The following is a 14,873-nucleotide window of genomic DNA, read 5'->3' as shown; positions in this document are numbered from 1 at the left end:
CACATGACCGCGCCGTGTTTTTGCGGTCCACAAATCGCAGATCCACAAAACACGGCAGACAGTATCACACAGGATAGGATTAGATACACAGCTCAGCAGACTGTATCACACAGGACAGGATTAGATACACAGCTCAGCAGACAGTATCACACAGGACAGGATTAGATACACAGCTCAGTAGACAGTATCACACAGGATAGGATTAGATACACAGCTCAGCAGACTGTATCACACAGGACAGGATTAGATACACAGCTCAGCAGACAGTATCACACAGGATAGGATTAGATACACAGCTCAGCAGACAGTATCACACAGGATAGGATTAGATACACAGCTCAGCAGACAGTATCACACAGGATAGGATTAGATACACAGCTCAGCAGACTGTATCACACAGGACAGGATTAGATACACAGCTCAGCAGACTGTATCACACAGGACAGGATTAGATACACAGCTCAGCAGACAGTATCACACAGGACAGGATTAGATACACAGCTCAGCAGACAGTATCACACAGGATAGGATTAGATACACAGCTCAGCAGACAGTATCACACAGGATAGGATTAGATACACAGCTCAGCAGACAGTATCACACAGGATAGGATTAGATACACAGCTCAGCAGACAGTATCACACAGGATAGGATTAGATACACAGCTCAGCAGACTGTATCACACAGGACAGGATTAGATACACAGCTCAGCAGACAGTATCACACAGGATAGGATTAGATACACAGCTCAGCAGACAGTATCACACAGGACAGGATTAGATACACAGCTCAGCAGACAGTATCACACAGGATAGGATTAGATACACAGCTCAGCAGACAGTATCACACAGGATAGGATTAGATACACAGCTCAGCAGACAGTATCACACAGGATAGGATTAGATACACAGCTCAGCAGGCAGTATCACACAGGATAGGATTAGATACACAGCTCAGCAGACAGTATCACACAGGACAGGATTAGATACACAGCTCAGCAGACAGTATCACACAGGATAGGATTAGATACACAGCTCAGCAGGACAGTATCACACAGGAGAGGATTAATCCCAGCTCAGCAGACAGTATCACCATGGAAGGATTAGATACACAGCTCAGCAGACAGTATCACACAGGAGAGGATTAGATACACAGCTCAGCAGACAGTATCACACAGGATAGGATTAGATACACAGCTCAGCAGACAGTATCACACAGGATAGGATTAGATACACAGCTCAGCAGACAGTATCACACAGGATAGGATTAGATACACAGCTCAGCAGACAGTATCACACAGGATAGGATTAGATACACAGCTCAGCAGACAGTATCACACAGGATAGGATTAGATACACAGCTCAGCAGACAGTATCACACAGGATAGGATTAGATACACAGCTCAGCAGACAGTATCACACAGGATAGGATTAGATACACAGCTCAGCAGACAGTATCACACAGGATAGGATTAGATACACAGCTCAGCAGACAGTATCACACAGGAGAGGATTAGATACACAGCTCAGCAGACAGTATCACACAGGATAGGATTAGATACACAGCTCAGCAGACAGTATCACACAGGATAGGATTAGATACACAGCTCAGCAGACAGTATCACACAGGAGAGGATTAGATACACAGCTCAGCAGACAGTATCACACAGGATAGGATTAGATACACAGCTCAGCAGACAGTATCACACAGGATAGGATTAGATACACAGCTCAGCAGACAGTATCACACAGGATAGGATTAGATACACAGCTCAGCAGACAGTATCACACAGGATAGGATTAGATACACAGCTCAGCAGACAGTATCACACAGGATAGGATTAGATACACAGCTCAGCAGACAGTATCACACAGGACAGGATTAGATACACAGCTCAGCAGACAGTATCACACAGGATAGGATTAGATACAAGCTCAGCAAGTATCACACAGGAAGGATTAACAGCAGACAGTATCACACAGGATAGGATTAGATACACAGCTCAGCAGACAGTATCACACAGGATAGGATTAGATACACAGCTCAGCAGACAGTATCACACAGGATAGGATTAGATACACAGCTCAGCAGACAGTATCACACAGGATAGGATTAGATACACAGCTCAGCAGACAGTATCACACAGGATAGGATTAGATACACAGCTCAGCAGACAGTATCACACAGGATAGGATTAGATACACAGCTCAGCAGACAGTATCACACAGGATAGGATTAGATACACAGCTCAGCAGACAGTATCACACAGGATAGGATTAGATACACAGCTCAGCAGACAGTATCACACAGGATAGGATTAGATACACAGCTCAGCAGACAGTATCACACAGGATAGGATTAGATACACAGCTCAGCAGACAGTATCACACAGGATAGGATTAGATACACAGCTCAGCAGACAGTATCACACAGGATAGGATTAGATACACAGCTCAGCAGACAGTATCACACAGGATAGGATTAGATACACAGCTCAGCAGACAGTATCACACAGGATAGGATTAGATACACAGCTCAGCAGACAGTATCACACAGGATAGGATTAGATACACAGCTCAGCAGACAGTATCACACAGGATAGGATTAGATACACAGCTCAGCAGACAGTATCACACAGGATAGGATTAGATACACAGCTCAGCAGACAGTATCACACATGATAGGATTAGATACAAGTCAGCAGACTGTATCACACAGGATAGGATTAGATACACAGCTCAGCAGGCAGTATCACACAGGATAGGATTAGATACACAGCTCAGCAGACAGTATCACACAGGACAGGATTAGATACACAGCTCAGCAGTCAGTATCACACAGGATAGGATTAGATACACAGCTCAGCAGACAGTATCACACAGGATAGGATTAGATACACAGCTCAGCAGACAGTATCACACAGGAAAGGATTAGATACACAGCTCAGCAGACAGTATCACACAGGAAAGGATTAGATACACAGCTTAGCAGACTGTATCACACAGGATAGGATTAGATACACAGCTCAGCAGACAGTATCACACAGGAAAGGATTAGATACACAGCTCAGCAGACAGTATCACACAGGAAAGGATTAGATACACAGCTCAGCAGACAGTATCACACATGATAGGATTAGATATACAGCTCAGCAGGCAGTATCACACAGGATAGGATTAGATACACAGCTCAGCAGACTGTATCACACATAATAGTAGTAGATATACAGTTCTGGGTCATTAAGGATTTTATAACAAAATTCATGAAGCTGGCATGATGGGGGTTGTAGTGCTGATATGATAAGGAGCTCATGAGTTTCTTCTTCCTGTTGCGGTCGGCGCGTCCTTCCTGATTGTGGAGATAACAGCCGCCAATCTAACTGGGGCGCCGCTGTACGTAATACCTGTATAAAGCCTCACCTCTGATGTCATCAGCCTTGTCAGCCCAGTATGACGGATCCATCAATGGCGGGGGATCTCTGGGGGTCCCAGCCGCTTCATAATATATCCTGAGACTGTCCCGCCATTACTATACCATGGAACATTTTGCTGCTTTCTAACAGTCTTTGGGGCAGATTTCGCCGGCCCGGGCTGTGCCACCCACCCTTGATTCCGCCTCTGAGAGGGCGCAGGTCGTTTATGATGGGTGCAGGGGCACCGATAAGGACGTGTTACAATGTATCAGTAGATCAGTATCCAGCTCAGAGATGGTGAAAAAATCCTAGCTTTACTGCGGTATAAAATCTTCAACACACAGGACAAGTTCGGTTGCGCGTTTCGGACCATAACCCTGGGTTCACACCTGAGCGTTTCTGAGACGCGCGTTTGACGCGCGTTTGTGTGATTGACTGCAGTGTTGTCCAATGAGTCTATGGCCAAAACGCGCGACAAACTCCCAAAAAAAAGCTCAAGAACTTGTTTATGCGTCGGGCGTTCAAACGCGCTGTAAAACGTTCAAGTGTGAACCAGGGCCATAGGGAAGCATTGGTTTTCACGTGTTGAGCATTTTACAGCGTGTTTGAACGCGCTGTAAAACGCTCAGGTGTGAACTTAGGGTAACAGATAGCGGTCCTTCCTCATGACATATCGAACGTCTGAAAACTGCACCTTATGAGCTGACCATGCAAACGGTAGAGATTGGAGCTATGGGGGGGGGGGGGGGCAGGACAGGGGAGCGATTCATGATGCTCCTTTCTGCCTTGAAAAAAAAAATTGTTTTCACTCACTGACAGCAAGCAAAGGTTGTGACAATGGCAAGAAATCCCTTTAAATGGAGCGTCCAGTCTTCTGTTAGCTTTGGGGTAAACTTGAGTGAAATGTAGACGGTAATTGCCAGACTTACAACCCCCCGATATGATGCCTGTTATACGTGGTACATGTCAGGGGGTTGTTACTTCAGCAATTCCCTCCGATTCTCTGCACAGTCGGTGGGACCGACACTTTCAGGCCATTAGGCACAGTGTGGAGGGGGTCACATACTTTTGCCTTGATCCCTGGTTAGTAAATACGTGAGGCAGCGCCTCCATCTGTCAAAGGTCCAGGACTCCGTGTTTGGCTGCTGGAGATAATCTCTCGATAATCGGCTTAATGTTCCCGGGGTATAAATACAGGATGAGGCGCTGGAGCCTCCGAAAAAACGACGTAAAGCGCATGGAGAAGTGTGAGTATCAGCCGAGGAGGGAACAATGTTACTGCTTGTGCTACAATGTAACCATATTGTATCTACATGAGGATCTGAGGCTTCCAATATCCGGGACGCGTAAGGGTTATTGATGCCCCAGGATTCTAGGATTGATCTTCTGTTGGATGTAGCAGCTCCGGGAAAATCACGGAACGCGGCAGGCAGATGAGTCTGGTAACATGTGCTGGAGCGGGTTCAGGGGAATGAGGCGTAACATGTAATATAATCGAATGGACGGTAACGTAATATAACAATGGAATTCAATCTGATACAATGTGGCGTAGTGTAATACAATGTATCCTAACATAACACAGTATAGTATATAATGCAACAATAATGTTCTATAATACATTATACGGAATGTTATATAACCTCGCTGTGATATAATGTGACGGAGTGTAATATAAAGGGGTATCCCATCATAATGATCACTGGTAAATCTGTTAATGATTTGACAGTGATCATATTTGTAAATATATTTGATTAACAAATTCCCACCATTTAGGATAAAATTCATCCCCACTTAACTCATTGTTGTCATTCGGTCTCCCCTGGTTACGGCCACCAATCTTCTCCGCAATCCCGGTGGCCGCGCTTGCGCAGAAGACATGCGCAATGGTGACTTCTTCCTGGCCAGAATAGTATAGAGCTGCGAACGCCGGCTCTGTACTATACTGGACAGAAATAAGTCACCATGGCGCTTGAGCCGCGGCGTGCGTGTTCAGTCCAGCGCGCGGCCCGGCCGGGAGAAGACTTCAATCAAGATGAAGCCCGCCTGCCCCCTCGCTATGATATAATGTAACATGCTACAGTCTGATATAAAGTAACATCATTTAATGGAATACAATGTGATAAAAAGTAACATTTTATTAAGTGACATATTATTATAAAACTCAATGCTAGATATCCATCGGGCTTGGAAGCTTGTAGTGTTGAGCGGCGCGCGCTTCAGATGCTACATCGGGGATTATTACTGTACCGAGATCCGTCTCCGTACAGTATTAGAATGTATGGGCTCCGATGAGCCGACGTTAGTTATTCGCAAAGTTGCGCGTGAGTTTATTGAATAACTTCAGTAATCGAAAACCACTTTAGCTTGAAAACGAACTATTCAATGAAGTCACGCGCCACTTTGTGAATATCTCACGTCTCACCGGAGCCCATACATTCTAATACTGTATGGAGACGGATCGCGGTGCAGTAATAATATTATGAATGTAACACCCGGAGCTCTCGCCGCTCATCTCTAGTAGCTTTTATTCCCTCGTGTCCCAAGGCTCATTGGAAAGTTTCTGACTCACAGGGAGCGGCTTCCACAAGGTGGCGCTGGCGAGACGCTTCTCTTTTCTAGGGAGACGCCTCTTTGAGTATTCATTTCCCATGGAGCATTGCCAATAAGTCTCCTCCATACAGGACCGGTCTCTTTAAGGAGATTCAGCCCCTGTAACATAACCCGATATAATGTCATATAATACATAATGTTCTGTAATATATTATGTAGCGTTTTATAACCTCGCTATGATGTCATGTAACACAACAGATTGTGATATAATATGATGTCATTTATAATGTTATTATGATACAACCTAATGTGATACCAGATTACATCATATACAAAGTGACACATAATAATTTAATGTATTGTTACATAATCCAATTTATTTATTTATGCCCTTATATAGCGCTACTATACTCCGCAGCGCTTTACAGACATTAGCATCAGCTGACCCCATTGGGGCTCACAATGTAAGGACTCATGCGCACGACCGTTGTTCTGGTCCGCACCCGAGCCGCAGTTTATGCGGCTCGGGTGCGGACCCATTCACTTCAATGGGGTCGCAAAAGATGCGGACAGCACGCCGTGTGCTGTCTGCATCCGTTGCTCCGTTCCGTGGCCCCGCAAAAAATATAACATGTCCTATTCTTGTCCGTTTGCGGACAAGAATACGCATTTCTACAATGGGCCGCCCATTCCGCAAATTGCACACGGGCAGCTTCCGTGTTTCGTGGATCGCAAAAAGCAGAACGGTCATGTGCATGAGTCTCTATCAAGTCTTTGGAGCGTGGGAGGAAACCCAGGCAAACATACAAACTCCGTGCAGGTGTTGTCCTTGGTCGGATTTGAACCTAGAACCCCAGCGCTGCAAGGCACCAGTGCTAACCACTGAGGCACCACTAACCACTGAGCCACCGCTAACCACTGAGCCACCACTAACCACTGATCCACCGCTAACCACTGAGCCACCGCTAACCACTGAGCCACTGCTAACCACTGAGCCACCACTAACCACTGATCCACTGCTAACCACTGAGCCACCACTAACCACTGATCCACTGCTAACCACTGAGCCACCACTTACCACTGAGCCACCACTAACCACTGATCCACTGCTAACTACTGATCCACTGCTAATCACTGAGCCACCACTAACCACTGATCCACTGCTAACCACTGAGCCACCGCTAACCACTGAGCCACCGCTAACCACTGAGGCACCTCTAACCACTGAGCCACCGCTAACCACTGAGCCACCGCTAACCACTGAGGCATTGTGCTGCCCACTCCAATGTAAAGTTCTATAATGTTACATCACGTAATACATCAGTCACAGTGCAGGTTATTACCCAGGACTAGTGATGAGCGAACTTCTGTTTTAAGTTCGGCGTCTAAAGTTCGGCTTCCGGTTAGCGGAGAATCCCGATCTAGATCCGGATATGGATTCCGACTTCCGTTGTGGTCCGTGGTAGCGGAATCAATAATGGCCGATTATTGATTCCGCTACCACGGACCACAACGGAAGTCGGAATCCATATCCGGATCCAGATCGGGATTCTCCGCTAACCGGAAGCCGAACTTTAGACGCCGAACTTAAAACAGAGGTTCGCTCATCTCTACCCAGGACCTTAAAGGGACGGCTCAGCTTTATAGCAGATTCCTAATATATTCCTAGCGGCCCGATGTCTCCCTTCCGCGCACCAGGACCCCCCTCCTATAGAAAGTGATCGCAGCCTCTACGGAAACGCTTCCAGGTCAGAAATGGTTTTTGCTCGTCTTCCATGTTTGAGGCCTGACCCCTGGTTTCCATTCCTGGGACTGTGGCCGTGACCAGGGGGTGCCAGCCCTTTAGATACAACTTTTTAAGTTTGGCTTAAAGGGAACCTGTCACCGGGATTTTGGGTATAAAGCTGAGGACATGGGCTGCTAGATCACCACTAGCACATCTGCAATACCCAGTCCCCATAGCTCTGTGTGCTTTTATTGTGGAAGCAAAAACGATTTGATACATATGCAAATTAACCTGAGATGAGTCCTGTACGTGAGATGAGTCAAGGACAGGACTCATCTCAGGTTAATTTACATATGTATCAAATCGTTTTTTTTTTACACAATAAAAGCACACAGAGCTATGGGGACTGGGTATTGCGGATGTGCTAGCGGCCATCTAGCAACCCATGTCCTCAGCTCTATGCACAAAATCCCCTCGACAGGTTCCCTTTAAGGTAATAGAGTAGAGGGAAGTAATGACAGGAACCCGAACGTGGCCCCTGCACAGGACATGAGCAGTCTCACTCTCCTCCTGCAGCCCATTGCAGCTGCCTCTGTAGCCCGCCTCTGGATTGCTTTGACTCCTGAGGTTTGATCTGCTGCTGGGGTACCAGTCATTCAGCTGCCCTGCCCCTTGTTGGCGCCCCCTCCTGGCAGCACCGACCTCTGCTCATGTTCACTGGATGTCATTAGATGTTGTCACCTGTCACATTTCATAGAAGATCTGATTCCAGCTGAGACTCGGAGGCAGGAGGAGGGGGGGGGGGCGCAATGAGGTGAGCCCCCCACCCACCTACCGCTGGCATTATCCCGCACTGCTGCTGGGTACCATCAACGGTGACACAAGAGCTTATCATTATCCCGCAAAGTCCGAAAGCCTCTTAACCCCTGATCCCGGGAATAATGAGATTAACAAAGTCATCACCATTAGGCCTCTTTCACACTACAGTATGTTGAATTCAGTGTTTTGCGGTCCGTTTTTCACGGATCCGTTGTTCCGTTTTTTGCTTCCGTTGTGGTTCCGTTTCCGTTCCGTTTTTCCGTATGGCATATACAGTATACAGTAATTACATAGAAAAAATTGGGCTGGGCATAACATTTTCAATAGATGGTTCCGCAAAAAACGGAACGGATACGGAAGACATACGGATGCATTTCCGTATGTGTTCCGTTTTTTTTGCGGACCCATTGACTTGAATGGAGCCACGGACCGTGATTTGCGGCCAAATATAGGACATGTTCTATCTTTTCAACGGAACGCAAAAACGGAAATACGGAAACAGAATGCATACGGAACACATTCCGTTTTTTTGCGGAACCATTGAAATGAATGGTTCCGTATACGGACCGTATACGGAACGCAAAAATCGGACCGCAAAACGGAAAAAAAAAACGGAAATGTGAAAGAGGTCTTAGGCCTCGTTCACACTTCAGTGTTTGGTCAGTGATTTCCATCAGTGATTTGTGAGCCAAAACCAGAAGTGGAGCCTCCACAGACATGAGGTAGAAGGGAAAGATCTGCTCCTGTTCTGTGTTTAGAGTTGCACCTGGTTTTGGCTCACAAATCACTGATGGAAATCACTGACCAAACACTGAAGTGTGAACGAGGCCTTATCCAGAGAGGCCATTACTTTACAGCAGTGCCTGCCTGATGTATCTAATCCTCGCCTGTGTGATACTGTCTGCGGAGCTGTGTATCTAATCCTATCATGTGTGATACTGTCTGCTGAGCTGTGTATCTAATCCTATCCTATGTGATACTGTCTTCTGAGCTGTGTATCTAATCCTATCCTGTGTGATACTGCCTGCTGAGCTGTGTATCTAATCCTCTCCTGTGTGATACTGTCTGCTGAGCTGTGTATCTAATCCTATCCTGTGTGATACTGTCTGCTGAGCTGTGTATCTAATCCTATCCTGTGTGATACTGTCTGCTGAGCTGTGTATCTAATCCTATCCTGTGTGATACTGTCTGCTGAGCCGTGTATCTAATCCTATCCTGTGTGATACTGTCTGCTGAGCTGTGTATCTAATACTGTCCTGTGTGATACTGCCTGCTGAGCTGTGTATCTAATCCTATCCTGTGTGATACTGTCTGCTGAGCTGTGTATCTAATCCTCTCCTGTGTGATACTGTCTGCTGAGCTGTGTATCTAATCCTCTTCCTGTGTGATACCGTCTGCTGAGCTGTGTATCAAATCCTCTCCTGTGTGATACTGTCTGCGGAGCTGTGTATCTAATCCTGTCCTGTGTGATACTGTCTGCTGAGCTGTGTATCTAATCCTATCATGTGTGATACTGCCTGCTGAGCTGTGTATCTAATCCTATCCTGTGTGATACTGTCTGCGGAGCTGTGTATCTAATCCTGTCCTGTGTGATACTGTCTGCTGAGCCGTGTATCTAATCCTATCATGTGTGATACTCTCTGCTGAGCTGTGTATCTAATCCTGTCCTGTGTGATACTGTCTGCTGAGCTGTGTATCTAATCCTATCCTGTGTGATACTGTCTGCTGAGCCGTGTATCTAATCCTATCCTGTGTGATACTGTCTGCTGAGCCGTGTATCTAATCCTCTCCTGTGTGATACTGTCTGCCGAGCTGTGTATCTAATCCTATCATATGTGATACTGTCTGCTGAGCTGTGTATCTAATCCTATCCTGTGTGATACTGTCTGCTGAGCGGTGTATCTAATCCTATCCTGTGTGATACTGTCTGCTGAGCTGTGTATCTAATCCTATCCTGTGTGATACTGTCTGCTGAGCTGTGTATCTAATCCTGTCCTGTGTGATACTGTCTGCTGAGCCGTGTATCTAATCCTCTCCTGTGTGATACAGTCTGCTGAGCTGTGTATCTAATCCTGTCCTGTGTGATACTGTCTGCTGAGCGGTGTATCTAATCCTATCCTGTGTGATACTGTCTGCTGAGCTGTGTATCTAATCCTATCCTGTGTGATACTGTCTGCTGAGCTGTGTATCTAATCCTATCCTGTGTGATACTGTCTGCTGAGCTGTGTATCTAATCCTCTCCTGTGTGATACTGTCTGCTGAGCTGTGTATCTAATCCTATCCTGTGTGATACTGTCTGCTGAGCTGTGTATCTAATCCTCTCCTGTGTGATACTGTCTGCTGAGCCGTGTATCTAATCCTCTCCTCTCGTCGCTGCTGCTGATGGATCTTATCATCTGTTATATCTCGGACTTGTGTAAATATTTAGGATGCTTCTTTACTCTATGAACATTCAGCCGGGACTCCAAACTGATACATTGTAGCAAACTATGTAGGAGAGATTTGTGCTGCTGATGTGTTGAGCTCACAGAACATTGTCTAGACTGGATACGATAGTAACGAATCCTCAGCTGTGAAATCCTGCATTCCCGACAATCTCCCCAAGTAAAGGTGCAGCCGATCACCCAATGAACGAGCAGATCGCAGCTGTATGTTCTCCTGCTGTGAAGGTGATCGCTGCATGTAAATGGGAACGCTTCCTTCCTGACAATCAGCTTCTAGTTGCCCCATGTAAATCCACCTTAGGGGTGTTCTCATTCACTGACAGCAACCAGAGATCTGGAAATGGTAGAGAATTTAAACCTGTAAGGCCTCATGCACCTGACCGAGGTTTCGGTCCGCATGCGAGCCACCGTTTTTTGCGGCTCAGGTGCGGACCCATTCACTTCAATGGGGCAGCAGAAGATGCGGACAGCACTCCATGTGTTCCGTTCCGTGGCCCCGCAAAAAAAATATAACATGTCCTATTCCTGTCCGTTTTGCGTACAAGAATAGGCATTTCTACAATGGGCGGCCCATTCCGTTCTGCAAATTGCGGAAGGCACACGGGCGGCTTCTGTTTTATGCGGATCCACGGTTTGCGGACCGCAAAAAAACGGAACGGTCGTTTGCATGAGGCCTAAGTACGATATTCAGTTGTGCATCTGTTAATTTACACAGTTGTCATCATTTACTGACTTAAACTCCTTTAATCCAAACATGACATTAACGGGTCCGTCAACAGCAGCTTGAGGATGGTCTCCGTGTATCAACAGCTCTTCCTTTACAACCCCCAGAATCCTCCTTTCACTTCTATGGGAGTTACAAGAATAGCTGTGAAAGTGTGCATGCTGGGAGTTGTAGTTTCAAAGCAGCTGGTGTGCTGCAGGTTGTTGACTCCTGGCAGTGATGATTGCTGCCAGAGATGAGGAGCTCTGTGGCGACCCCTGGTGTTCAGGGGGGAGAATGCAGCCTGAATGTTACAGGATTGCACTCAGTGGGCTCTGCTAGCCCGGAGCAGCACCTGGATGCAGTATGCAGCTTATATGAATTCCCCAGAACTTCCCATTAAACTGGCCGCCGTGTCTAGTCTGCTCAGGTGTATGAGTGCTCCACTCATCACAGCCTGTCACACAGTGACCATAAGATCCTGCAATGCAGAAGAAGCGGAGACGTCCCGGGCCGTAGACATAATGTAGGAGAGAAAGGGGCGGGGCCTGACACAGATTTGACTGCAGTCTGGGGGCTGACGCAGACATGTGGATGGAGGAGCGGTGACAACATGGTGAAGGGGCTGATAGACTCGTGGAACCTATGGTGCGGTCTGACACAATGTAGCGACACTTCAGCTACTGTATGTAACTCACTAGAACTCCCATCTTCTTAGGTTCCTGAACGTGGAGCACAACACAGCCAGATATGAATTCCAGCTCCCCAGCAGCCAGCGCCTTGGCCCCTGTAAACACTACTGGGGGGCCCACCACACCTCGTAAGGGGCCTCCCAAATTCAAGCAGAGACAGACCCGGCAGTTCAAGAGCAAACCACCAAAGAAGGGAGTTAAAGGGTAAGTCCATGTTATATATTTGAATGGAATATCTGAAGATCCAGGGCGATGACCTCTTGTGGCTGCTGTGGAACTACAACTCCCAGCATGCCCTCTAAGTGTTATAGTTTTGGGTTCATAAACACTTAATTCCCCAACTGTTCTGTTCTTTATCTTTACTTTCTAGTTTCTTCCCAATGTATCACTGTATAAGGGGGGGGGGGAGTGGTAAGAAATGACAGAAGGGGTGGAGCCTGACACCGATATGGGATCGGAGCACAGAAGGTTCCTTTAACTGTGAATAGTGTTTACCTTTAAGGGGTGGAGCCTGACACCGATATGGGATAAGTGCACAGAAGGTTCCTTTAACTGTTTACCTTTAAGGGGTGGAGCCTGACACCGATATGGGATAGGAGCACAGAAGGTTCCTTTAACTGTGAATAGTGTTTACCTTTAAGGGGTGGAGCCTGACACCGTTCCTTTAACTGTTTACCTTTAAGGGGTGGAGCCTGACATTTGCTGACATTGCTACAATGTAACTCCATGCAGTGACCGGTACAGCCACAGTAGAGAGCAGATGTGGAGGAGAGTTCCCCTTTAAACCGCATCTCCGGTTAATTTGACTTTTTATCTCGCAGGTTCGGAGATGATATTCCCGGGATGGAAGGACTTGGAACAGGTGAGGAACCGGACAGTAACCCCCGACCCCCGCCCTCTGCCCTAGATCAGCCTGAGGGGGGGGGCAGATGGGACCCTCCTTCACTCCAGGCTCCATGGTGTGGGTGCACCCACCCTGAGGTTGGCAGTCATTGCCTGGGGGGCACATCCTCTGTAGGGTGATTCCCTTAGTAACTTTATATCTGGCGATTGCTAGTCATGCAATTCCCTAAATCATCTAAAGCAGGAGGAGGAGAAGTCCTGCTGCTGCGTCGGGGGGGATGCAGGTGGGCTGCCATGTGGGGGGTTCTACCAGGAGTGTGGCTATGGCAGCAAGATGGGGGGTCCCACAAGAGACAACTCTCTTCCTGTGGCCCAATCAAGAGAAGGGACAGCTCTGGAGCACAAACTGCAGCTTGTATGGAGGAGGGTTATAATCTGAGAGTAGAGAGGATTTCCTGTAAATAACCCGTCTTCTTCTCCTCCGCAGACATCACGGTCATCTGCCCCTGGGAGGCCTTCAGCCACCTCGAGCTGCACGAGCTGGCCCAGTTTGGCATCATCTAAGATTTCTCCTGACGACGTCTTACTTTTCATCAAGTGAAGAAGAGCAAGAAACGATAATTAACATCTGCTACTAAACCGACACCCGCCTGACCAGCGCCCGGCCGCCCCGTGGGACTGAATCGTCAGGAGAGAAGTCCTCAGGATGGATAATAAAAAATAAATGGTCACCATGACGATAACAATTGGAGACCCCCCCCCAATAATGAACTGAGCGCTAATAGAATTGATACTATGTTGTGTTCCCGCAGCAGCCGCCATCTTGATTGCTCTAGAAATGTTTCCGTTTTGTTCTAGGAAATGTAGTTTTTGCAAGAACAGCAGAGGCCGTCCAGCGTGAAGTGACAGAGCCGAGACGACTTAGGGTCTATTCACACGTCCGTTTTTTCTTTCCTGATCTGTTCCGTTTTTTGCTGAACAGATCTGGACCAGATCTGGACCCATTCATTTTCAATGGGTCCTGAAAAAAAACGGACAGCACAATGTCTGATTTTTTTTCAGGACCCATTGAAAATGAATGGGTCCAGATCTTGTCCAGATCTGTTCAGCAAAAAACGGAACAGATCAGGAAAGAAAAAACGGACGTGTGAATAGACACTAAGGGACGGCATCCGGATATAAGAGGAAGAAGGCAGGAGGAGCTAGGAATTATAATGTTATATAGATAATAAGAAAACTGAACAGGAATGGAGCAAATAATAAAGCTATAAATAAGAGTCAGTCAGTGTCATATAATAACTATAATGTGATCATGAAAACAATATAATAGTCTAACGGAGATTCTTCCTGTAGGTCCGAAAGTAGAGAATCAGGTCTCCTCCCATTCACATGCCCGGGCGTCTCCATGGTTACAGACTACAAACTAACATCATGTAGTCTGAGCAAACTAAACGGCCATTATCAGTGCGCTGCAGGTTCTTCTTCTTCATCTCCGATTTTTAGAAAATGTTTAATCTTTGGGTTTTGTAAAAATATTCTTGAAAATAAACCAAACATGAAAAAGTAATATAAATTGCATATGCTTTGATAGTCACTCCTCCAGCTGGAATACACATACACCCCCCCCCCCTAATATACGGTATAAGTGTTATTCAAATATTACACAAATGTTGAATATATATTT

The 14,873-nt window shown here is 46.7% G+C and overlaps 1 protein-coding gene across 2 annotated transcripts; it reads left to right on the top strand.

Annotated features, from left to right (window-relative positions):
• Nucleotides 1-4,488: 4,488 nt before the first annotated feature.
• Nucleotides 4,489-14,105, top strand: LOC122943850 (retinal cone rhodopsin-sensitive cGMP 3',5'-cyclic phosphodiesterase subunit gamma). Of its 2 annotated transcripts, none has more exons than XM_044301926.1 (4): nucleotides 4,489-4,659; nucleotides 12,373-12,550; nucleotides 13,168-13,208; nucleotides 13,677-14,105. In XM_044301926.1, the coding sequence occupies exons 2-4, from the start codon at nucleotides 12,405-12,407 to the stop codon at nucleotides 13,751-13,753; spliced, it is 264 nt and encodes an 87-aa protein (XP_044157861.1). In that variant the 5' UTR covers nucleotides 4,489-4,659; nucleotides 12,373-12,404; the 3' UTR covers nucleotides 13,754-14,105. The 2 variants fall into 2 exon arrangements, with proteins under 2 accessions (XP_044157861.1, XP_044157862.1); XM_044301927.1 differs by lacking the exon at nucleotides 4,489-4,659 and adding an exon at nucleotides 12,251-12,302.
• Nucleotides 14,106-14,873: the final 768 nt, after the last annotated feature.

This window comes from Bufo gargarizans, chromosome 7, assembly GCF_014858855.1.
Source record: "Bufo gargarizans isolate SCDJY-AF-19 chromosome 7, ASM1485885v1, whole genome shotgun sequence".
NCBI classification, from domain to species: Eukaryota; Metazoa; Chordata; class Amphibia; order Anura; family Bufonidae; genus Bufo; species Bufo gargarizans.
This window is presented reverse-complemented; position numbering and strand designations above follow the sequence as displayed.

Excerpts from the sequence above, each read along its gene's own strand:
- LOC122943850 (XM_044301926.1), top strand. The coding sequence starts at position 12,405 with ATGAATTCCAGCTCCCCAGCAGCCAGCGCCTTGGCCCCTGTAAACACT. Across the intron at positions 12,551-13,167 it reads CCAAAGAAGGGAGTTAAAGG|GTTCGGAGATGATATTCCCG; the intron begins GTAAGTCCATGT and ends TTTATCTCGCAG. Across the intron at positions 13,209-13,676 it reads GATGGAAGGACTTGGAACAG|ACATCACGGTCATCTGCCCC; the intron begins GTGAGGAACCGG and ends TCTCCTCCGCAG.